The sequence below is a fragment of the Pogoniulus pusillus genome, chromosome 21 (genome assembly GCF_015220805.1).
Source record: "Pogoniulus pusillus isolate bPogPus1 chromosome 21, bPogPus1.pri, whole genome shotgun sequence".
Taxonomy (NCBI): Eukaryota; Metazoa; Chordata; class Aves; order Piciformes; family Lybiidae; genus Pogoniulus; species Pogoniulus pusillus.
In genome coordinates, this window is record NC_087284.1 from 23034389 (window position 1) to 23056200 (window position 21812).

At 61.6% G+C, this 21812-nt stretch overlaps 2 protein-coding genes across 9 annotated transcripts in view; both read left to right on the top strand.

Annotated features, from left to right (window-relative positions):
• The window catches only part of ATP9B (ATPase phospholipid transporting 9B (putative)), a 59122-nt gene extending 54437 nt beyond the window's left edge, over positions 1–4685 (top strand). For 2 of the 3 annotated variants that reach the window (XM_064161245.1, XM_064161246.1), the window contains 5 exons: positions 297–405; positions 597–654; positions 1689–1892; positions 3340–3372; positions 4166–4685. In XM_064161245.1, the coding sequence (XP_064017315.1) occupies positions 297–405; positions 597–654; positions 1689–1892; positions 3340–3372; positions 4166–4302 (541 nt within the window). In that variant the 3' untranslated portion in view covers positions 4303–4685. The remainder of the gene's footprint in view (positions 1–296; positions 406–596; positions 655–1688; positions 1893–3339; positions 3373–4165) is intronic. The other variant, XM_064161247.1, reaches the window with a different exon arrangement.
• Positions 4686–17379: 12694 nt separating this feature from the next.
• NFATC1 (nuclear factor of activated T cells 1) overlaps positions 17380–21812 on the top strand; it is a 60736-nt gene continuing 56303 nt past the window's right edge. For 2 of the 6 annotated variants that reach the window (XM_064161251.1, XM_064161252.1), the window contains exon 1: positions 20974–21280. In XM_064161251.1, the coding sequence (XP_064017321.1) occupies positions 21199–21280 (82 nt within the window). In that variant the 5' untranslated portion in view covers positions 20974–21198. Of the gene's footprint in view, positions 17522–20788; positions 20852–20972; positions 21281–21812 lie in introns of those variants that run through there. The other 4 variants (XM_064161248.1, XM_064161250.1, XM_064161249.1 and 1 more) reach the window with 4 other exon arrangements.

A 21812-nucleotide genomic window follows, 5' to 3' on the forward strand; every position in this document is an offset into this window, starting at 1 on the left:
GTGCCTCCTGGTGGCTGGCTGCAGCCACTGCCTGGGAAGGTTCTCCAGGCCCAGCAGGGAGGCTCTGCCCCGGTCAAGGTGTGCAGGTTTTGGAGCCACCCTCAGCTTGCTGCAGAAGCTGCTGCAGCAGTGAGGACCCTGCAGACATCTCTGTGTGTGTTCCAGCAGCTCCCACGTCCCTGGGCAGGGCTGGGCAAGGCAGGGTTGGGCTCCCCTCCCATCAGGAGAAGATGAGCTCAGCTCAGCAGGTTCAGACCAGCCCCAGGTGTCCATCCCTGTGCTCTCCTTCCACCCAGGTATGCAACCATCTACACCATGTTCCCAGTCTTCTCCCTCGTGCTGGACCAGGATGTGAAGCCAGAGATGGCTCTGCTGTACCCAGAGCTTTACAAGGACCTCACCAAGGTAGGGGCTGCTCGGGGCTGCAGCTGGCAGGATTTTGCTGCACGGTTGCAGGGGTTTTGCTGCACTGTTGCAGGGTTTTTGCTGCACTTTATTTCCTTGTGGTCAACCATCAGAAGTGCTTTTGGTTTTCTTAAGGAAGCTTTGGATCTCTTTAAGCAGACTTTAAGTGTCCTCTCCCTTCTCCACCTCAGGGAAGATCTTTGTCCTTCAAGACCTTCCTCATCTGGGTTCTCATCAGCATCTACCAAGGTAAGAAAGGCTCCTCCTGATCTTCCTCAGCTGAGAATGTTTAGCTGCTCTGAGCAGGGCTGCTGTGGGAGAGCTCCCACAGCTTCCCATCTCTCCAGCACTTCTGGGTGTTGCTTTCTGCTTGTCAGGCAAATGAAGGTTCCTGGAGTCTGCCAAAGCACCACAGGGCCTGGGCTGTGCATTGCTGCAGGGCACTCAGAAAGGGCTTGGCTGGCACAGAACCACAGAGAGGGCTGGAGGGACCCCCAGAGCCCACCCAGTGCAGGGACATCCTCCCCTAGAGCAGGCTGCTCTCAGCCCTGCCCAGCCTCACCTTCACCATCTCCAGCCATGGGGCCTCAAACACCTCCCTGGGCCACCTGCTGCAGGGTTCCAGCAGCCTCCTGCTGCACAGCTTCTTCCTCACAGCCACTCTCAGCCTGCTCTGCTCTCGGCCCAAACCACTGCCCTGGGCCTGTCCCTGCAGCCCTTTGGGCACAGTCCCTCTGCAGCCTTCCTGCAGGAGCCCTGCAGGCCCTGGCAGCAGCTCTGAGCTCTGCCTGCAGCCTTCTCCTCCCCATGCTGCCCACCCCCAGCTCCATGGCCTTGCTGTGCTGAGGGCCCACAGCTGGCCCCAGCCCTGCAGCTGAGCTGTGCCCAGGGCAGAGCAGAGGGGCAGGATCCCCTCTCTGCAGCTCTGCCCACACTGCTCTGCCTGCAGCCCAGGCTGCCCTTGGCCCTCTGTGCTGCCAGTGCCCACTGCTGCCTCCTGCCCAGCCTCTGCCCCAGCACCCCCAAGTCCTGCTCTGCAGGGCTGCTCTCAGGCTGCTCACTCTTTGGCCTGGAGGGGTCCCAAGGGCTGCCCTGCCCTCAGTGCAGGACCTTGCCCTCAGCGCATGCTGCCCTCAGTCATGCCCAGGGCTGGGGCCTCAAGCAGCTCCCTGGGCAGCCTGTTGCAGTGCTCCACGAGCAGCTGCAGTCAGCTGCTCCATGCCCAGCTGTGAAACACCCTGGAAGTGGAATGTGTTTGTGCTCCCTCTCTGTGCCTCTCCCAGGTGGGATCCTGATGTACGGAGCCCTGCTGCTTTTTGAGTCTGAATTTGTCCACGTGGTGGCCATTTCCTTCACTGCCCTCATCTTGACTGAGCTCTTGATGGTTGCTCTGACCATAAGGACGTGGCACTGGTTGATGGTGGTGGCTGAATTCCTCAGTCTTGGCTGCTATGTGGCCTCTCTCGCGTTTCTAAATGAATACTTTGGTGAGTAGGGAGCAGCTCGGGGCAGAGCCCTGCTGCTGGGGCATGGGGCACGGGGGGTGGCTGGTGCCAGGCTGCTGGCTGCCCTGCCATGAGGCCTGAGTGTGCTGGCCTCGAGCATTCCCTTCTCCTTCCCTCTTGGAGCCACGCAACCTTCCTAACCATGCTTCACCTGCCTCCCGCTTGCCCCCTCCCTGCTCTCCTCTTGCAAGCTCCAGAGCTCAGCCTGGCTGCCAGCTTGGCACTGCTGGGAGAGGATTTCCTCTCTGAGCGAGGCTGCAGAGAGGTCACTGAGTTGGTGAATTGCTTTTTGAGCCTCCTGGGATGCAGCCCAGGAGCTGGCCCCAGAGCCGCAGGGTGGGCAGAGCGCCAGAGGGAAGGGCACAGCAGAGAGCTTCAGTGCCCAGGTCCTTGCTTGATCCTGGGCGGGGAAGGCTTGGGCACTGCTCACTGCCAGCTTGGGCACTGCTCACTGCCAGCTTGGGCACTGCTCACTGCCAGCTGAGCCGCTGCAGCAGGCCCTGCCCCAGCCCTGCAGCTCAGGCTGGCCCTGCACACAGGGAGCTCAGCAAAGGAACACAGCAGCCAGCAAAGGAGTACAGAGCTCTGCCCCAGAGGTGCAGGTTTGGGCATGGGAATGCAGATTTCTGCCAAAGAGATGCTGCTTTTAGCAAGGAACTGCAGATTCCTATCCTAGGAATGCAGATTTTGGCAAAGAAACACAGATTTTAGCAAATAAGCAGTGGGCTTGCCAAACCCTCTGCACCTTCACCTCACCTAAAAGCTCTCTGAGTACTTCAGGGCGTTAACCTAATCCATTTTCCAGCACTGCCACCCAAACCCTCGCTGCTTTTAAACCCTGCAGCAGGCTCTCCTCTGCCTCCCTCAACACCACACCTCTGCAGCAGTGCACAGAGCTCAGCACCAACTCTCTGCTGTCACCTGGCAGAACCCAGAGCAGCTCTTTCTAAAGCAGCTGCACACCAGACCTCCACTTTCAACCAACCCCTCTCCATTTCGCCTGATTCCACCCCAAATCTCTGCATTTCCCCTGTTCACTCCAGGCTCTGTTCCTTTCCCCTCTTCCCTCCCAGGCTCTGTTTGCTTCCCCTCCTCCTCCCCAGCCTCTCTCCCCTCCCCTGTTCCCCCCCAGCCTCTCTGCTCTGTTACCCCTCAGCCTCTCTCCTCTCCCCCTGTTCCCCCTGAGCCTTTATTCCCTGTTGCCCCCCAGCCTCTCAACTCTCCCCTTCCCTCTTCCCCCCCAGCCTCTCTCTTATCCCAGCTCTAACCCAGGCTGTCTCCCCCGAGGGCACTGTGCCAGGGTGGGGCTGGCAGGGGGCTCGGTGCCAGCCCTGTGCCCCTTGCCAGGCGCTGGCTGGGGCTGTGCCCTCTGGGCTGCTGCTGGCTGCCAGCTGCTGTCCCTTTGATGCCTTCTCTCTCTGTCACACAGGTATAGGCAGAGTGTCTTTTGGAGCTTTCTTAGGTAGGTGCACTGCAGCTCTGCTCCCGTGGCTCTCACGTCTCCAGCTCACCTCTTCATTAACTCATTCCGCTCTTAATTAAGCTAATTCATAACTCGTTAATGTCTCCAGGACCATTCAATCATTTGACCACTGGAAATAGGGCCCAAAAATGGGAGCAGCAAGTGCAGAGTGTCCCCATTCTGGATGAAGCCTCTGCCCCCAGGCCCCTCCCAGCATAACAATTCTTCCCATGCTAATTGCACAATTCCATCAGTAGTAATTAATTAACAATTCCATCAGTAGTCATTAACAATTCCATCGTTTGAGTGTCACAAAGATGGCAGAGGACTTCTGCAGGACACCCCTGGAGGCCATGGGGAAGGTGTGGAGTGTCAGGATAGGGTTTGGTGCTCATGGTGGTCAGCTTAGGGCTGGGCTCAGTGATCCTAGAGGTGCTTGCCAGCCTCAGTGACTTGGCCATGGAGGTGCTGGGTGGAAGGTTGGAGCTGATGACCTTGGGTGTCCTTTCCAACCTCAGTGAATCCGTGGTCTGTGGCCATGCAGGTGCTGGGTGGGAGGCTGGGGCTGGTGGCCATGCAGGTGCTGGGTGGGAGGCTGGGGCTGGTGGCCATGCAGGTGCTGGGTGGGAGGCTGGGGCTGATGACCTGGGAGGCCCTTCCAGCCCTTTCCATGCTGCCAAGCTGCAGTGCCTGCTCGCTCCCTGGGTGCTGCCCGGTGCAGGAGCTGGCAGCCAGCTGCAGCTGGGCCCTGCTGCCTGCCAGCTACCCATGCTGAGTGCCTCTGTCCCCGCAGATGTTGCCTTTATCACGACGGTGACCTTCCTGTGGAAAGTGTCAGCAATCACCCTCGTCAGCTGTCTTCCACTCTACATCCTCAAGTACTTGAAGCGCAAATTCTCTCCTCCCAGCTACTCCAAGCTCACCTCTTAGACCTCACCTCTGCTCCTGCTGGACTGGGGGCGGCCTCTGGGTGGGCTTTGGGCTGGGCTGGTTGGTTTGTTTTTCCCCCACTCATCCCTGAAGCCTGCAGCTTGCAGCCTGCTGTGCTTGGGTGGCTCTGGGTTCAGGTCGGGCTCTGGCAGTGTGCATTAAATACATATATATAAAGAAGCACTTCTGAAGGAGAGTGACTGAGCACAGCCAGGGCAGGGGCAGCTGCCAGGGCCCGGCACACAGGGGGATGCTCCCAGGGCGGGAGCAGATCCAATCCATTTCCTTCAGCTTCCTTTTTCTTCCTTCTTCCTTTCCTTTTCTTTTTGTCCTTTTTTTACTTTCAGTTGTGATGGTTCTGAAATAAAGTTCAGTGACCTTTGGCTTGGCAGCGCCTCTGGGTGGGGCCCAGCAGCAGGAGGGCACAGAGGTGCTGGGGAGAGGCCAGAGGAGGCCACCAAGGTGCTGGCAGGGCTGGAGCAGCTCTGCTGTGAGCACAGGCTGAGGGAGCTGGGGGGGTGCAGCCTGCAGAGGAGAAGGCTCCAGGGGCACCTCAGAGCTGCTGCCAGGGCCTGAAGGGCTCCTGCAGGAAGGCTGCAGAGGGACTTGTGCTGAGGGGCTCTGAGGCAGGCCAAGGGCAATGGTTTGGAGCTGAGGCAGAGCAGGCTGAGAGTGGAGCTGAGGCAGAAGCTGTGCAGGGTGAGGCTGCTGAGAGCCTGGCACAGGCTGCCCAGGGAGGCTGTGGCTGCCTCCTGCCTGGGGCTGTTGCAGGCCAGGTCTGGAGCAGCCAAGCCCAGCTGAGAGATGTCCGTGGGCATGGTGGGGAGCAGAGCAGATGAGCTCTGAGCTCCCTCCCAGCCTGGGCTGTCCTCTGACTCTGCTTTGGTCCTACAACCCTTCCAGTCTCAGGTCTCATTATTTATTCCCTCAGCAGCCTTCTTTAACCTGATCCAAGGCCTCCCCTGTGGGTGTCTGCAGAGGCTCCCTCCAGCCGATCCCAGCCAGCTGCTGGTCCCTGCTGCTGCCCCTCAGGCACTCAGCACCAGGCTCTGTCTGCCTGGGTACAGTCTGCACAGCAGAGTGCTGGGCTGGGAGCTTCTGTCCCACCCTGTCCTCCACACACCTGGCACCAGTCACTGCTGTGACCTTGCCATGCCCATTTGGCAGCCAGGGCGCACCAAAACAAAGCTGTCTGGGACCTGCCAAAGTCTGCCCAGGACTCCCCTGCACCTCCTGAGCTCCACAGGTGGCCCAGAGACAGCTGCTGAGTGAAATCTGCCTTCGTATGCTGAGCTCACCTCGTCCTGGTAGGGCTGCAGCTGCTCTCCAAGCGTATTTCCAGTTCTGAGGGGTCCACCTCCTAGCAGCTCCTCCACTTCCACTGCCCTGTGGTCTCTTGGGTTGCTCAGGCACGCAGGAGCAGAAGACAACCCCTGGGCACCGTGGCAGGGCAGCACCTTCCAGGTTCTCAGAGCTCTGGGGTTGAGCCACTTGGTTTGGGTGTGGAGTTGTTCAAAGAAAGCCAGAACCAAACCACTTTGGCACTTGCAGAGTGCCAGAGGTGAGCATCTTGGCTGAGCTGCTGGCAGCCTCTGGGGGGTCCAGCTCTGGCAGACTGGCTGCAGAGGGGGGCTGAGCTTGTCCTGGGTGGCAGAGCTCTATGCTCTTGGGAGTCAGAGCAGCAGCTGTGGCCAGAAGCGGAGCAGAGGAGCAGCAGCAGCATTCTCTGTTGGGTCACTGATCAGGGCTGTTGGCCAAAAGTCACCTCCCCTGCCTGTGACTTGGGCTGCAGGGCAGCAGAACTCCTTGGGGAGCCTCTTGCAACCTCTGCCTTGGGTTACATCAGGTTGAGTAAAGTGCAATGCAGTTACTCACATGTAGCTCTCCTCTCCTGTTCCACTGCCTGGGTGAAGTGGAATGGTTTAAATGCAACTTTGCCTTCACACTGGGTGAGTAAAACACAGCTTTAATACTTTCACTGCAGTTCTACCCTAATACTGAGTCAAATTTAAGGGTAATTAACTACAGCTTTACCTTCCTGTCACATTGAATGAGTAAAAGTGAAGTATAATAATTTAAGTACAACTTTGCCCTTCTGTTACACTGAGTAAAATTCAAGCTTAATGACTTCAATCTGACTTTAGCCTCATATTGGGTGAGTAAAATTCAAGTGTAATGATCTCACTACAACTTTATTCTCCTGTTACACTGGGTGAGTAAAATCTAAGCTTAATGGTTTCACTACAACTTTACTCTCCTTTTACACTGGGTGAGTAAAAGTTAGGTTTCATGATTCCACTACAACTTTACTCTCCTGTTACTCTGGGTGAGCAAAACCGAGGTGTAACAATTCCCCCCCCCAAAAAAAACCCTCCTCCCCAGGAGGGCAGAGGCAGCTGCTGCAGAGCTGCTTTGCAGAGCTGGGCTGCAGCTCTCTCTGCCGCAGGTTTTCCTTCCTGGCTTCCTTCTTCGCACTGGGTGGATTCTGGCTGCGGCTCCCCCGGCAGCAGAGACTCGCTCCTGCCGCATCCCGCCCTGGCTGCCTGCAGCCCAGGAGCGCTGCGGCGCTAGCCCTGCAGACCGAGCGCTGCCTGGGGCCGCTGCGCCAGAGCGCCACAAGGCGTCGCTGTGCCTGCAGCGCCGCGCGGCCGCAGCCTGGCCCCAGCCCTGCCGCGGGCGGCCAGAGCCTCTCGGCTGTAGGCGCAGGGCAGCCCCTGCTGGCTTTCGGTGCTGCTTTGCTTTGCTTTCCTCTTTCCCCCGTGAGTGGCGATCAGATGGAACTGGGTTAAGAACCAGGGGGAGAATCAGGCACGCATCAGCTGGGGAATCAATCGGCCATAGAATCAGCTGAGAGTAAGGATCAGTTCAAGAAGCAGTGCAAGAATCAGCTGAAGAGCCACGTAAGAACCAGTTACTCAGTGTGAGGAGCAGGTAGGAACCAGTTTAAGAAGCAGCGTAAGAACCACTTAAGAATCAGTTAACCAGTTTATGAGCCAGATAAGGACCAGTTCAAGAAGCAGTTAAGAAACAATTTAAGCAGTTAAGAATCAGTTTAAGGAGCAGATAGGAAACAGCTCAAGGAGCAGTTAGGAAGCAGCTCAAGGAGCAGTTAGCAGAAGCTACCAGTGTGCAGCTGTTCTGAGATGTCCTTGGTGCTTTTTCAGGCCTTTTTGTCCTGGCCACATGGAGTGGTTTGGGTTGGAAGAACCCTCCAAGGTCATGCAGCCACCAGCCTAAGACCACCGTGGCCACTAAGCCACATCCCCAGCTGCCATGTCCAGATGGTTCTGGAAGGCCTCCAGGCATGGTGACTCCAGCACCCCTTGGGCAGCCTGTCCTGCCCCCCTACCCTGACCTCCAGACCTCAGATATTGATAAACATTGATTTAATCCCCTCTCAGTCTTCTCCAGACTAAGCAGCCCCAGGTCCCTCAGCCTCTCCTCACCAGGCAGTGCTCCGGTCCCCTCATCATCCTCACAGCCCTCTGTTGGACCCTCTCCAGCAGTTCCTGTCCCTCTGCAACTGGGGAGCCTAAAACTGAAGGCAGTACTCAAGATGAGGTCTCAGCAGGGCAGAGTAGAGGAGGAGGAGAACCTCCCTGGATCTGCTGGATGCACTCCTCCCAATACAGCCCAGGCCCCCACTGGCCTCTTGGCCACAGGGCACACTGCTGTGCCATGGATGTTCTCCTCCAGCACTGCCAGGTCCCTCTCCTTGGGGCTGCTCTCAGCAGTCACCTCCCAGCCTGGACTGCTGCAGTTTATTATCACTCCCCAGATGCAGGACTCTGCACTTGGCCTTGCTGAACTCCAATTGGTTGCTCTGTGCCCAGCGCTCCCTGGATGGCAGCACAGCCTGCAGCTGCCTCCCAGCTTGGCGTCATCAGCAAACCTGCTGAGCAGACTCTGTCTGTCCCCATCAATGTCACTGATGAAGATGTTGAACACAACTGAACCTAGCACTGATCCCTGGGGAACTCCACTGGTCACAGCTTTCCAGCTGGCCCTGGCACCATTGAGCACCACTCTTTGAACTCTGTCCTGTAACCAATTCCTAACTCACCTCACTGCCTGCTCTGCCATTCCACACCTCCTGAGCTTGCTTTGACAGTGTCAAAGGCCTTGCTAAGCTCAAGGCAGACTCTGCCCACTGCTCTCCCTGCAACTACCCACTCAGTCTGTAAGTTGGCAGAGGTGAATGAGGACAGCACAGCTCCAGCATGAAAGGTGAGCAAGCAGCAAGCAGCAGCCCTCTGAGATGCCTCCCAGCCAGCACTGAGTGCAGGCCAAGGGCAGGTTCTGCACTTTGGCCACAACAGCCCCAAGCAGTGCTACAGGCTGGGGCCAGAGTGGCTGAGAGCAGCCAGGCAGAGAGGGCCCTGGGGGTGTTGGCAGAGAGCAGCTGCAGAGGAGGCAGCAGTGCCCAGGTGGGCAGCAGAGCCAATGGCATCCTGGGCTGGCTCAGGAGCAGTGTGGGCAGCAGGACAAGGGAGCTGCTTCTGCCCCTGTGCTCAGCACTGCTCAGGCCACACCTGCAGTGCTGTGTCCAGCTCTGGGCTCCTCCATTGCAGAGAGATGTTGAGGTGCTGGAAGGTGTTGAGAGCAGGGCAGCAAGGCTGGGGAGGGGCCTGGAGCAGAGCCCTGTGAGGAGAGGCTGAGGGAGCTGGGGGGGTGCAGCCTGCAGCAGAGGAGGCTCAGGGCAGAGCTGATTGCTGCCTGCAGCTGCCTGCAGGGAGGCTGTAGCCAGGTGGGGTTGGGCTCTGCTGCCAGGCAGGCAGGGCCAGAAGAAGGGGACAGAGGCTGAAGCTGTGGCAGGGCAGGTCTAGGCTGGATGTTGTTAGGAAGTTGTTGTCAGAGAGAGTGATTGGCATTGGAATGGGCTGCCCAGGGAGGTGGTGGAGTGGCTGTGCCTGGAGGTGTTGCAGCCAAGCCTGGCTGGGGCACTTAGTGCCATGGTCTGGTTGGTTGGGCAGGGCTGGGTGCTAGGTTGGGCTGGAGGAGCTTGGAGCTCTCTGCCAGTGGGCACTTGCTCAACAAAATCCTCTCAGACAGGGAACTGGACAGAAAAAAAGAGACCTGGCTGGGACCTCATCCCCCAAACCTGGCAGTGCTCATCCACCTGTGTGCCCTGCCCTGGGTGACCCTGGTCTGGTGGGGGGCTTGGGCTGGATGCCCTCTAGAGGTCCCTCCCAGCCCCTCCTGGCTCTGATCTCAGCTCCTTTTGTCCCATAGTGGCTGTGCCCACCTGGCTGCTGGGGGCCACAGGTGTGGGCTGTGCCCAGCCAGAGCAGCTCTGCAGCTGGCATGGAGCCTGATTTGTGAGGCGGGCAGGGCAGGGCTGGCTCAGCTTTCTCTGTCACCTGCAGCAGGTCTCTGGGGGGCAGCAGGCAGCCAAGCTGCAGCCCGCAGCAGCAGGCCAGGAGCTGCCCATCCGTCCAAAGGCAATGCCCTGGAGGCGGCAGCTGCTCCCAGCAGAGGCTCCCTCAGGGCATGGCAGCAGAGGTGCCCAGGGCGGCAGGGCTTGGTGCCTGCTGGCCAGCCACAGGGGCAGCCCCCGGGGGCAGAGGGAGAAGAGCAAAGCATGGAGTGGGGAAGGAGAGTTTCCTTTGGCCTGAGCCACAACAGAAATCCCTGCCCTGGGCTCCCCCACACCCTGCCCTGCCATGTCCAGGCCGGAAGGACAGCCAGGCTGTGCCAGGCTGTGGGCAGCTCCCCACAGCTTCCAGCAGCATGGCAAGGTAAGAGGGCACTGTTGGAAGGGGTGGGACTCGTGCTGGACCCACTGAGCAGAGGGAGCCACTGGCTCCTGCTCCATCAGGGATGGATGCTGTCAGGAGCACCTTGGTCTGTGGGGCTTGCCTGCCATACTCCTGTGCCCAGCACCTGGAAGGTGCCCCAGGCCAGGTCTCTGGAGCTTCTCTGCCATGCTCCTGTGCCCAGGTCCCAGGTAGAAGGTGCTACTTTGCTGCAGGTGGAACCCAGGCCCTGCACTCAGAGGCAGGCACTTGGAGCCACCCTGGGGGACATCAGGAGGTGTCCTTCATGAGCTGTCTCTTCAGCAAGGCACCCTGAGAGCAGGCTGCAGGCAGCAGCTGAGGGAGCTGGAGGTGTTCAGTGTGGGGCAGAGCAGGCTGAGGGCAGAGCTCATTGCTCTGCAGCTCCCTAAGGGGAGGCTGCAGCTGGGGGGGGTTGAGCACTGCTGCCAAGGAACAAGTGACAGGAGGAGAGAAATGACCTCAGGTGGCACCAGAGCAGGTTCAGGTTGGCCACGAAGAACAATTGCTTCCCCAGAGGAGGGGTGGAGCACCCAGCCCTGGAGTGCCATGGCTCAGCAGCAGCCTCAGCAGAGCCAGAGTGAGGTTGGACCCCAGGACCCTGCAGTCTTCTCCACCCAGCCCAAGCCTGTGACCCCCATTGCAAACCACTCTCTTGCCATGGCCACTCCTCAGCACGTTCCTGCCAGGGCTGCTGCAGGTCACCTCTGGGTGCCCAGGCCTGCTGTGCCAGGCAGCTGCTGACTCAGGCAGCGTCCTCCTGGCGCATGGGGCAGGGTTGGCACTCGAGTCACAGCCTCGTGCCCTGCCCTGCTGCGTGTGCCCAGGGACGGGACACAGATTCCATGAGAGAGCCTCAGCTGCAGGCCACGTGCAGAGGTGAGCAAGCAGCTGCTGCCTGAGCCTCCGCTGGGCCAGGCCGAGTCCAGCAGGGAAGGAAAGCAGGGAGGGAGGACGGCACAGGGAGGGCAGCAGACGGAGCCGTCCCTGCCCTGCCCTGCTGCCTGCTGGGCCTGTCTGAGCCCCAGCTCCTCTGCTCTGCAGCCCTTCTGCTTTGCTGCTTCTCCTCTGCAGAGCAAACCCAGGAGCTGCTGCAGGGCAGCAGAGCCTCCAAGCTGCACGGCAGGCAGCAGGGCAGGGGACAGCTGCAGTGGGGCAGCAGCCCAGAGCTGATGGGAGGCAGAAGAAGGGGGAAGAGGAAAAGCATCTATCGGTGGCCCCTGCAGGCACCTCTGCTGCCAGCTGGAGAGTTGCAGTGCTGCTGCCTTTGAAGTGTTCCCTAGTGAGAAGCAGCTCAGCTCTCCCCAGATGCTGGGAGGTCTCTGGTCAGAGCCTGTAGGCTCCTGCCAGGCCTCAGTGTGGTTGGCCAAAGGTTCAGCCAGGAGTGCAGAGCAGCCCATGGCTGTGGTCTCAGGAGGGGGTCTCCAGATGCTGTGCCAGAGCCTCCTCGCCCATGGCTCAGGAGGTGAGAAGGAACAGGTTTCACCACGGCCGAGGGTGATGGAAGTGAAGTCAGGGGACAAGAAGGGTGAGGAAGGTCCTAGGACCTCACCCAGGTGACCTGGGAAGTGGCACCTCCCGAGCAGGCAGAGCTTGCCTCAAGGTTCTCAGCCTGCCAGCTTCAGGTCTTGGTTACACGGAGGCTTGGTGTTGCCATCTGCACTGAGCCCTGGGAGCTCCCCTGCTGGGCTCTGCTTGCCGGCTCTTGGCTATGCCCTCTAGGATGCTGGCCAGAGGTGGCCTCGGGCTCTGTTTGGTCACAGCATCGGTAAGCAGAGGCTCTGCTTCGGAGGGCAGCTCAGAAGGGTTCCTGTGGCCGCTGGCCTGCGGCAGGAGCCAGGAGAGGGCAGTGGAAGCTCACCGATGAGAGACATCTCACAGCCCTGGTGCCAGGCAGCAGCCCCAAGCCCTGCCCCTGCCAGGTGCCCCTTCCCTAAGGTGGTGTTTCAGTAGCATGAGCAAGGAAAGGTTCTTGAAAGGCTTGGTTGAGACCTTCAGGTGACACAGAAGCCACTGCCATGGGAAGGTCTCCTTCCAAATACCAACCCCCAAGCCCTGCTGCAGGGGGTACAGGCTGCAGCAGAGAGGGCAGTGTGGCAGCACAGATGTGGGGGGATGGCCACCCGGGGTCCTGGGTGCTGGCAGCCTTTGCCACCTGAAGGGACTTGAACCGGAGTGCAGGAGGAGCAGGAGCATCTCCAGCTGCCACGGGGACAGCTGGGGCAGGGCTGAGGCCATGCCAAGGCCCCTGTGAATCACTTCTTCCCAGCCTGACTGCTGGCAGTGCCCACCACCAGAAGCAGCAGGTTGCTGTGCTCCTGGCAGGGCAGGATCCTTCACCTCAGTGAGGGCTTCCCTTCCTCACCACTTCTGAGTCACTGGTGCCCAGGGACAGCTGTGCCAGGCCCAGCATGGTGGCTGGGTCTGTGAACCATCCTGCTGGCAGCCCTCCCCTGCGGCTCCTGCCCCACTCTGCTCCATCACTTATGCTGCAGGAGAGCCTCGGCATCAAGCTGGATGCTCAGGCTCTGCCCCTTCCCCACTCATGCCAGGCTGATCCCTGAGCTCTGCCCCTTCCCCACTCATGCCAGGCTGATCCCTGAGCTCTGCCCCTTCCCCACTCATGCCAGGCTGATCCCTGAGCTCTGCCCCTTCCCCGCTCATGCCAGGCTGATCCCTGAGCTCTGCCCCTTCCCCGCTCATGCCAGGCTGATCCCTGAGCTCTGCCCCTTCCCCGCTCATGCCAGGCTGATCCCTGAGCTCTGCCCCTTCCCCGCTCATGCTAGGCTGATCCCTGAGCTCTGTCCCTTCCCTGCTCGGCTCAGGGAGGAGCCCCAGCTGAGGAGCTCAGGACCCCACAGGGGGTCACTCATGCCACATGGCAGCCAGGATGCTCTTGCCCATCCTGGAGCCCAAAGCAGGTCAGTGCTCGACTGCAGAGGAGGGAGGTGGCAATGGAGCTGCAGCCACTGCTGGACCTGCTCTGGGCTTCAGGATGCGGAGCCTCAGATCCAGAAGGTGATGCTGACAGAGACATCTAAGGAGAGGTTTTGACCCCCAGGGCAGCTCCAGAACCAGAAATGGGTCGGGAAATCCCTCTGAGATCATCCAGTCCAACCACCAACCCAACCCCACCATGGCCACCAAACCATGTCCCCAGGTGCCATGGCCACAGGTTTCAGTATCTCAAGGGGGCTACAAGAAAGCTGGGGAGGGACTTTTTGGGGTGTCAGGCAGTGATAGGACTTAGGGAGATGGAACAAAGCTGGAGGTGGGGAGAGTCAGAGTGGATGTTAGGAAGTTGTTGAACCTGAGAGTGGTGAAAGGCTGGCAGGGGTTGCCAGGGAGGTGGTTGAAGCCCCCTCCCTCGAGCTTCTTTCAGGCCAGGCTGGCTGAGGCTGTGTGCAGCCTGCTCTAGGGTAGGGTGTCCCTGGGCATGGCAGGGGGGCTGGAGCTGGGTGGTCCTTGTGGTTCCTTCCAGCCCTGACTGATTCTGTGACTCTTGAGCACCTCCAGGGATGGTGACTCCAGCACCTCCAGAGGCAGCCTGTGCCAGTCCCTGGGCACTCTCCCTTGGTTGTGCCCAGAGCCCAGCCACAGAAGCCACCTTAGCTGCCAGTCAGCTCTCCTCTGCTGCAGGAGGAGATGTCCTCAGGGCCCCTCAGCAGCGGGCAGAGTCCAGGGGGCTGTCACTAAAGCAGCTTTCCAGGTGAAGCGGAGCTTGTGGCCTTGGGTGGCACCAGGGGAGGTTCGGGATGGACTGCTGCACGAGCGGTCAGGCACTGGCACAGGCTGCCAGGGGGTGCTGGAGTCCCCATCCCTGCAGGTGTTCCAGAAACTTGTGGCTATGGCACTTGGGGACAGGGTTTGGTGGCCATGGTGGTGTGGGGCTGAGGGTTGGGCTGGATGATGCAAGAGTTCCACGACTCAGGTGCAGCTGATGCAGCTCTGGAGAGCACCAGAAAGAGGCTCCTTAGACGATTTCTTGCTCTCTTTTTTCCATCCTTGTTCTCCTTTGTCCTTCCTTTTTTGAACATTCTTGTCCTTTTCTCCCCTCCCTTTCGCCCTTCTCCCTCTTTTCTCTTTCTCTTTTTTTCTGATTTCTGTCTCCTCTTTTCTCTCTCCTGTTTCTTTTTTGTTTTAAAACCTTTTTTCCTCTTTTTTCTGTTCTTTTTCTCTCTCCTCTTTTCTCCTCTATTATTTTTAATCCTTTTCCCCTCTTTTTTTTTCCCTGTTGTTTTTCTGTCTCCTCCTTCCTCTCTCCTCTGTTCCTCTTTTTAATCATTTTTTTCTGCTCTTTTTCTGCCTCATTTTCTCTTTTCTCTCTCCTGTTTCTCCCTTTGCCTTTCATCCTTTTTTCCTCTTTCTTCTGTCCCTCTTCTGTCTCCTCTTTTCTCCTTCTCCTGTTTCTCTTTTTTAATCCTTTCCCCCTCTTTTTTCTGTTATTTTTCTGTCTCCTCTTTTCTCTCTCCTGTTCCTCTTCTTCTTTTTTATCCTTTTTCCTCTTTTTTTCTTTCTCTTTCCCCCTCTTTTTCTCCTTATTTTTTCTCCCTATTTAAAAAAAACAACTCCCTTTCTTTTTTCTTTTCCCCTTTTTTTCCTTTTTATCCTCCCCTTCCCCTTCCCCCCCCCCCCCCCCCACTTTTTTCTCCCCTCTCTCTCCTTTTCCTCCTCTCCCCTTTCTCCTCTAAGTTCGCGTGTCAGGAAGCCCAAACAACTTAAACCCAAGCTGTGCCACAGGAGCGGGGCAGCAGCGACAGGGGAGCGAAGGAGGCAGCGCAGGGAGCGAGCAGAGGCGCAGCAGAAGGGCGCTGGCCGCGGAGCAGCCGCTCCCGAGCCGGCCCGGGGCCGGGGCCGCCACCACCCCTCGGACAGCAGCAGCCGTCTAAAAATAAGGTTGTTTTCCGCGCCGCTTTTAACGGCGTTAGTCATCGCCCGCGCCCAAAATAGGCCCCGTGCCGCCGTCTCCCCTGGCAGCGGCTGTCAACAAACCGGGGGAGGCGCCGCCGAACGGGAAGCGGAGCAGCGGCCGGGGCGGCGGCACCGGCAACGGGACCGGGAGCGGGAAGCGGCGGGGCCGAGCCGGGGAGGGGGAGAGGGGGGGAGCCTCAGGCCCCGCGCTGCGCCGGCGGCTTGCGAGGCCTTGGAGCGGAGCCACGGTGGTCCGGGCAACGGCATTAAACAGGAGGAAACAGACGGGGGATTCCGTCATGTCGGCGGGGAGCGGGCGGCGCGGGAGAGTCCCGCCGAGGGGAGCGCGGCTGCCGCTCGCCCCCGCCGCGGCCTCCCGGGAAGCCGCCGGGATCTCCCCCGCGGCCCCCGGGGAGGCTCCGGGATCTCCCACCGCCCCGGCCCCGCGGCGAGGCGCCAGGACCTCCCCTCCGGCCCCCGCCCCGCCGCCGCCAGGAAGCGCCCCCGCGTCCGCCGGGGGGCGCTATAGAGCACCCCCGCGCAACGAGCGCCTCCTGGCGGTGCCCCCCGGCGCGGCGGGGACCTCGCTTCGCACCCTCTAAGCGGGGAAGGTGGGCAGCGGGCTCCGGGCTCGCCACGTCCAGGAGACCCACACCGGGTGCCCGAGGGGAGCCCCCAAGGTTGCGTTTCCCTCTTTAGATCCATTTCCCCTTTTTGTCCATTTCGCCTTCTCTATTCTCCTCCTTTGCCGCCCCTTACCCCTTTTTTACCCATTTGCCCCCTTTTTACCCATTTCCCTTTCCCCCTTTTTATCCCTTCCCTCCTTTTCCCCCACTCTTCCCTTTTTACCCATTCTCCCCCCTTTTTACCCCTTTGCCCTCTTTTTTTACCCGTTTTCACCACCGAGAGAAAAGCGTCTCCCCCTGGGGCCCGGGATTGTGTTTCGCCCACCCGAGGGGGCAGGGCAGGAGGTTGTTGCCGAGGACTGGCTCCCACTGGGGGTGCGCTGGCGGAGCGCAGCCCGAGGGCTCCGTGGCGGCCTCCCGCTCCCCGGGAGCAGGCAGGGTTCCGTTTACACCGGGGCTGTTTGCCGCCGTCACGGGCGGCTGTCGGCCTGTGGATTTATGGGTTTATTCCTTTTTCTGTTTTTTCATCCTACACCAGATATGCTCAGCCCCCCCCAGCTCTCCACCACCGACCGGAAAGTACGCTCCGGTCCTGCCAGCGGCGAGGGCAGGGGGAGGACGGACGGGGAGCAGGGAGGGGTGGGAGGGGAACTAAGGAGACGAGGGGAGCAGAGGGACTGAGGGAAGACAGGGCGAGGGAAACGGGGCTGGAAGGGCCGTCTGGAGCTCCTCTCGGCAGCCCCCGTCCCGGTGTCGCGGACCCGTACGGGGCCAGTTGGGGGCATGCCGGGGGTGGGAGGTGGGCGCGGGAGGAGGGTCGCCGCGGGTCGGGAACGTCTCCTGTCCCCGCCGCCACGAAGCGGTGCAGTGCAAGCGCGTTGCTATTTAGGGACTGCTAATAACTAAAGTTAATAAGGCCGGGAATAATGACGGCGGGGCGGCGGAGCCCGAGCGCCAGGGGTCTGGTAGCAATTTAGCAGGATGGGATTTTCCTTTCCCTCGCCTGCCAGTGGCTGCTCTTTTCCAAATTTCCAGCGCGGGGGAAGCCTGCGAGTCCCACATAATGATTCCAGCATGCGAGCTGCCTCCCAAAGCCTGCTTTTTTTCCTCCTTCTTCCCCTCCCGGTTTGCCTCCTTCTCTCCCCGGTCTGGCCACCTCCCCTTCGCGAGGGGAGCAGCGGTAGAGCCGGTGGGTACCGTGCCCCACGTGGAAGAGCTGGCGGCAGAGACCCGTCGGTGCCCGCTGGTGCCCGGCTGGGTGCCCGCCTCCCGCTGGCCGCGGGGCCCGGCTTACATCACGGGGCCGGGGCGGGGAGAGGGGCCGGGAGGGGAAGGGAGGGAGGGAAGGGAGGTGGCGGCGGGAGGGGGGGGTGGGGGGGTGGTGTTTTCCAGCTTTAAAAAGGCGGCGCCGGGCGCGCAGCCCTGCGTCAGAGCCAGGCTGCCCCGCTCCGCACACCCACCCGCCCCCGTGTCCCGCCGCCGGCTGCCGGGCAGCGCCCGCCGCCCCGGCCCGGGCAGTGCCTCCCGCAGTCCCCACGCACACTCGCCCTCCTCTGCATGCCCCAGCCCCGAGGGGGCGGCGGTGAGCGCCGGTGCCTCCGCGGGCGCGGTTGCCACGCCGGGGGCGGCGAGGCCCCAGCCCCCGGGGTGTGAAGGAGGGCGGAGAAGGGGGAGCTGGGGGGGGGGGGGGGGGCGACGGGGCCGGCAGCAGCCTGGGTAGCGGCGGCACCGCGGGGCACTCTCCCGTCGCACCGCCGGGTGGGTGGATGCCAAGCGCTGCCCCGCCGGCCGCCGCGCCGCCGCCGTCGTCGTCGTCGCGGGACGCAGCCAGCGGCAGAGAGGGGCCGGCGACCGCCCGGCAGCGCGGAGCCCGCCCGCTCGACAGCACCATGAAGGCGGCGGAGGAAGGTAACGGACGGCGCGGCGGGAGGGAGGGTGAGCGGGCGGGCCGGTGTCCACCGGTGTTTCCCCGGCGGCGGCGGCCCGGAGCTCCGCCGGCGGCCACTTGCCAATAGGTGTCTCCTGCGACTCTCGCTTCGGCCGCTGCCGGTGCCGCTGCTGGCGCCAGAGCCAAGGGGTCCGGGCAGGACGGAACGCAGCGAGGCGGCTCGGAGGTTCCCTGCTCAGCCTTGCGTGTGGTCTGGCGGGGGAGGTCAGAACGCACCCTGCAGCTGCAGGCCCGGGGAGAAAGGGGAGCTCCCCGAAGCAGCGGTGCCCCTGCACGGCTGGTGCCCCTGCACTGCTGGCGCCGCCGGCGGTATGGGCTCCCTGCCGCAGCCCGCCCGGCTCCGGGGGCAGCGCTTGCCCCCCGGCCCCGGCGCCCTGTCCCGCGGTAACCCTGCCGCCAAAAGTGTAGCGGCGAAGTTTTTTGGCGAGTGGCGGTGGGCACGGAGCTCGGGAAGCGCTCTGCGGGCAGCTGCCCGGCTCGCTGCTGCCAGGGGCAGCGTGGGGCTGAGGCTGGGACCGGCTTCGACCCCTCCCGTGCCAGTCGCGACATTTTTGTCTCGCCGGAGCATCGTCCGCCGGCACCGCTCTGCCCACCGGGCGAGCTTTGGCACCTCGCTGTTCCCTGACAGAGCCTTTGGCACCTCGCAGCCCGCCGGTGGCACTCCCCTCCCCGGCAGCCCGGGCGGGCGTCGGTGGCTCGGACACATCTCTTTTGAAATGTATTCTTCACAGCTGTTTGCACCCCGGGGGTGCACTGCAGTCGGCAGGATCCGGCCAATGCAGAAGCCGTGACCGCGGCTCCGCTTTGGAGGCACGCAAGCACCTTTTTGGGTGAAAGTTAATTAGGTTTTTGGATGGAAGTTAATTAGGTTTTATTTAATAGAGCTGGCTCGGGCGCCGTTCACACGCACGGAGCTCTGAGGGCTGCAGGCACAGCGTTTTCCTGGACTTCGGGGGCACCGAGTTGTGAAAATGGACAGCCAGGGGCAGCCGGCACCGCCGGAGCCTCTGGTCGAAACAAAAATCATCTGTTCTGAAGAGCCCAAACTTTCTTTCCGCGGCGTTCCCTGCTGCTGGCGTTAAACCGTCTGCGAGCCCTCACCCATGGCTCTCCTCCCTGTTGATGTCTTTTGTAAGGGACTAAGAAAATGAGGCCAGCCAGAAAGTGTGACCCAATCCAGGAAACACGTCGGGGAGCCCTGTGAGTCAGGAATTAAGGTGCCCCTTAAGTGCCAAGCTACCACAATCAAAGAAAATCCTGTTACTTGCTTAGCCCGGGGAGGAACCCTGGCCAAGCGTCCTTGCAGGCAGGACCCTGCTTTTCTGCTCTGCCTGGGAGCAGGGTGCAGGGTTTGCTGCCTCAGAGATGGGTGGGTTAACCTTCACCTGTCTGCTGGGCACCCTGTTGGAGCAGGGGAGCTGGCACAACTCAGGGCAGCGCCAGGAGAGGCTCACCCAGCCCTGGCTGGTGCCCGGTGGCGGGAGAATGGCCTCACCGGTGCACACCACTCCTGGCTGTGCTCCTTTCTCCCCAGTTTAACAGCTCTAGTTTGAGCTGGGTTGGCAGCTGGCACCACACTGCTTTCCCTCCTCACACGTGGCATCACTAAGGTTTTACCTCCTGGCACACATCTCTGCTCCCTCTGCAAGGGGAGAGTGCCAACCAAAATATTTTCTTGGCAGTGCCAGTATGGCAGAGGCAGACCCAGCTGGCCCCAGAGGAGTTTGAGACAATTCACCCTTCTCACAGGTGCCAGGTGTGGCAGAGGCCAAGCAGCGAGAGCAGGGGGGGCTTGGGGGCTTCTGCCCCATGGAGAAGATGGGAGGCAAACAGCAGCCTGGCACAGAGAGGTTGCAGGGGGAGAGCAGGGCATGGTGACAGCAGGAGGCTGTCCCATTGTAGGCCCAGGGTCACAGGCTCTGCCCTCGGGGCACAGGCAGTGGGCCCTGTGAGGGCAGAGCAGGTGCCATGAGGGTACAGTGGGTCGCTGGTCCTTTTGTCCCCTCTCCCAGGCTGAGCCAGGCTGCTCCTGACCTGCTCTGGCATCCCGGGGCGAGCATGGCCCCGTCCAGCCGCAGCCAGAGGGGCTCTGCTGCTGCCAAGGCCTTTCGCACACTGGGGTGACTCAGCCACGGCGCTTCGGGGAAGCTGCTGCGAGCAAGCACCGAGGGCAATCCCTCACCTCTGCTCCGGAGCATATATAGTGTGTGTCTCCCGCCCCCCCGGGGCGAAAGCCCAGCCTAGGATGCGCAGTCGGGGCCGCCGCTGCCCGCTGGCTCCTGCCAGCGACGAGACCGCAGCGCGGCTCGCCCCGGCGAGGAGAGGAAAAAGCATCACGGGCTCCGATGGAAAAAAACGGTGTTTTCCTGGCACTCCGCAGCGGAGCGCTGAGCAGGCAGCCTGGAAAATGGTATTCCCTGAGTTTCGTGGAGGCAGCAGGCTTTCCATTGCCGCCGGAGCCCCCGCTCCTGTGGAAACCCATCCCAGGGCAGCTGCGGGGCGAGCGGAGCACAGCTGCTGGGGCGGGAGCTGCTCTGCCTGGCCGAGGCGCTCGGACAGGACGGTGCAAATGGGACGAAAGCGCAGGAAAAGGGATAGCTGGAATCAGCTCCCAGGGGAAGCAGGGGATTCTCCTGCACCGGGCGGTTTTTAGGCTCAGCTTGGCAGGGTACGGGGCCAGCCTGTTTCAGCTGCACTCTTACCTAGAAAGGCTGGACCGGACGGTCCTTGGGGTCCCTCCCAGGCCGACAGCCAGGGGTTTGCTGGAAGGGGTCTAACTTGGTGCTCGAGGGTTGATTTTCAACCCGTACTGGCCAGAAAGGTAGCAGGCTGGGAGAGCATCGTGCCCACCGCACACCGCCCCGGGACCTTTCCGTGCCCTGCGCCCCGGGGCGGCAGCGTCCCGAATCTCGCTCTGAGGCGCTCTTTGTAACGCTTGGCACTAGTGGGTGCTGCGAGGAAGGCTAATCGATAAGAGATGAAGGCGAAGCAGGCGGCGCGGGGGGACACCCTCGGAAGAAGCCCTGGCAGCCCTCAGGGCTGAGAGCTGCAGGCCGCCGGTCCCGAAGGAGCCAGCTCGCCGCGGGGCCGGCGGTGGGAAGCGCCGCTCCTGCCACGCTCCTTGCGGCTGCGTCCCGGCACCTGTGCCAGTTAATTAGCGTGGGCGGCAGCCGGTGAGGTGCCGCTGTTCGGCCCTTCTCGGCCTCCCCATTCCGCCCACAGCAAGCCGGGGGTCTGGACCCCACCCCCAACTCCCCGGTTCCGAGACCCCCACTCGGAGGGGAGGGGAGGTAAGGGCGGGGCGGGGTCTCCCCACGGCGCGTAAGTTGCAGAGCGTGGGCAGCCGGGGAGTGCGGGCACCGGGTAGTTTGCATCGACCCGGAAACATCAACAGCGGCAGGGAGGAGGGCGGAGGGCGGATCAGAGGCGGCCGTACCGAGATAGGCCGCCCGTCGGGGCCGGGCTCACGTTACCGCCCCAGCCGCTGCCTGAGTCCTGTGCCTCGCCGGGACTCGGGCGCAGCCGCGGCCGCCGCTGCTCCGGGGCAGCTCGGCTTGGTTCGGCCCGCTGGCAGCAGGCGTCGGGGCGCGACGGGGCGGGCTGGACGGGGCGGGCGGCGGAGGTCGCGGCGAGAACCATGACGGGCGTGGAGGCCGAGCAGGAGTTTGACTTTGATTTCCTCTTCGAGTTCAAGCACAGCGATGAGGGCGGCGGCGGAGGTGGGTGGCGGCCAGGGCACCCCCGAGAGGTGTTAGCGGCGGGGATGCCGCGGAGCAGCGCGGCTCGGGACTGGGCAAAGGGTGGCCGGCAGCGGAACCCGGAGTCCCGCCCGGGGGGGTCGGCCTCGCCGTGACGGGAAGCGGCGAGCGGGAGGGAAACGCAGCCCTGGCAGCAGCCGGGCCCGGGGTTTGTGAAGGTTGGGGATTGTTTGAGCTTTTCCAGCCCCGGCGCTGCCTGCCTGGCAAGGCTGTGCCCTCCGGCTGTAGATCCCTAGCACAGCCCTCCCCGCTGGCGGATCCTCCGAGGAAACGAGCAGGGCTTTGGTACTTGCCCCTTGCAGGGATGGGCCACTCCAAATTCCACTGTGAGCTGCAGCTCGTTAGGCTGAGGGTAAATTTGGAGGTCACCCAGAAATCAAACCGGTGGGGCTGAAATTATTGTCGGTCACAGCATGCCCAGCTCTGGTGTCTGGGTCCAGCTGCCTTCATTTATCACTTTTCACAGTATCTGAGGTAGACACAAGGCAAAAAA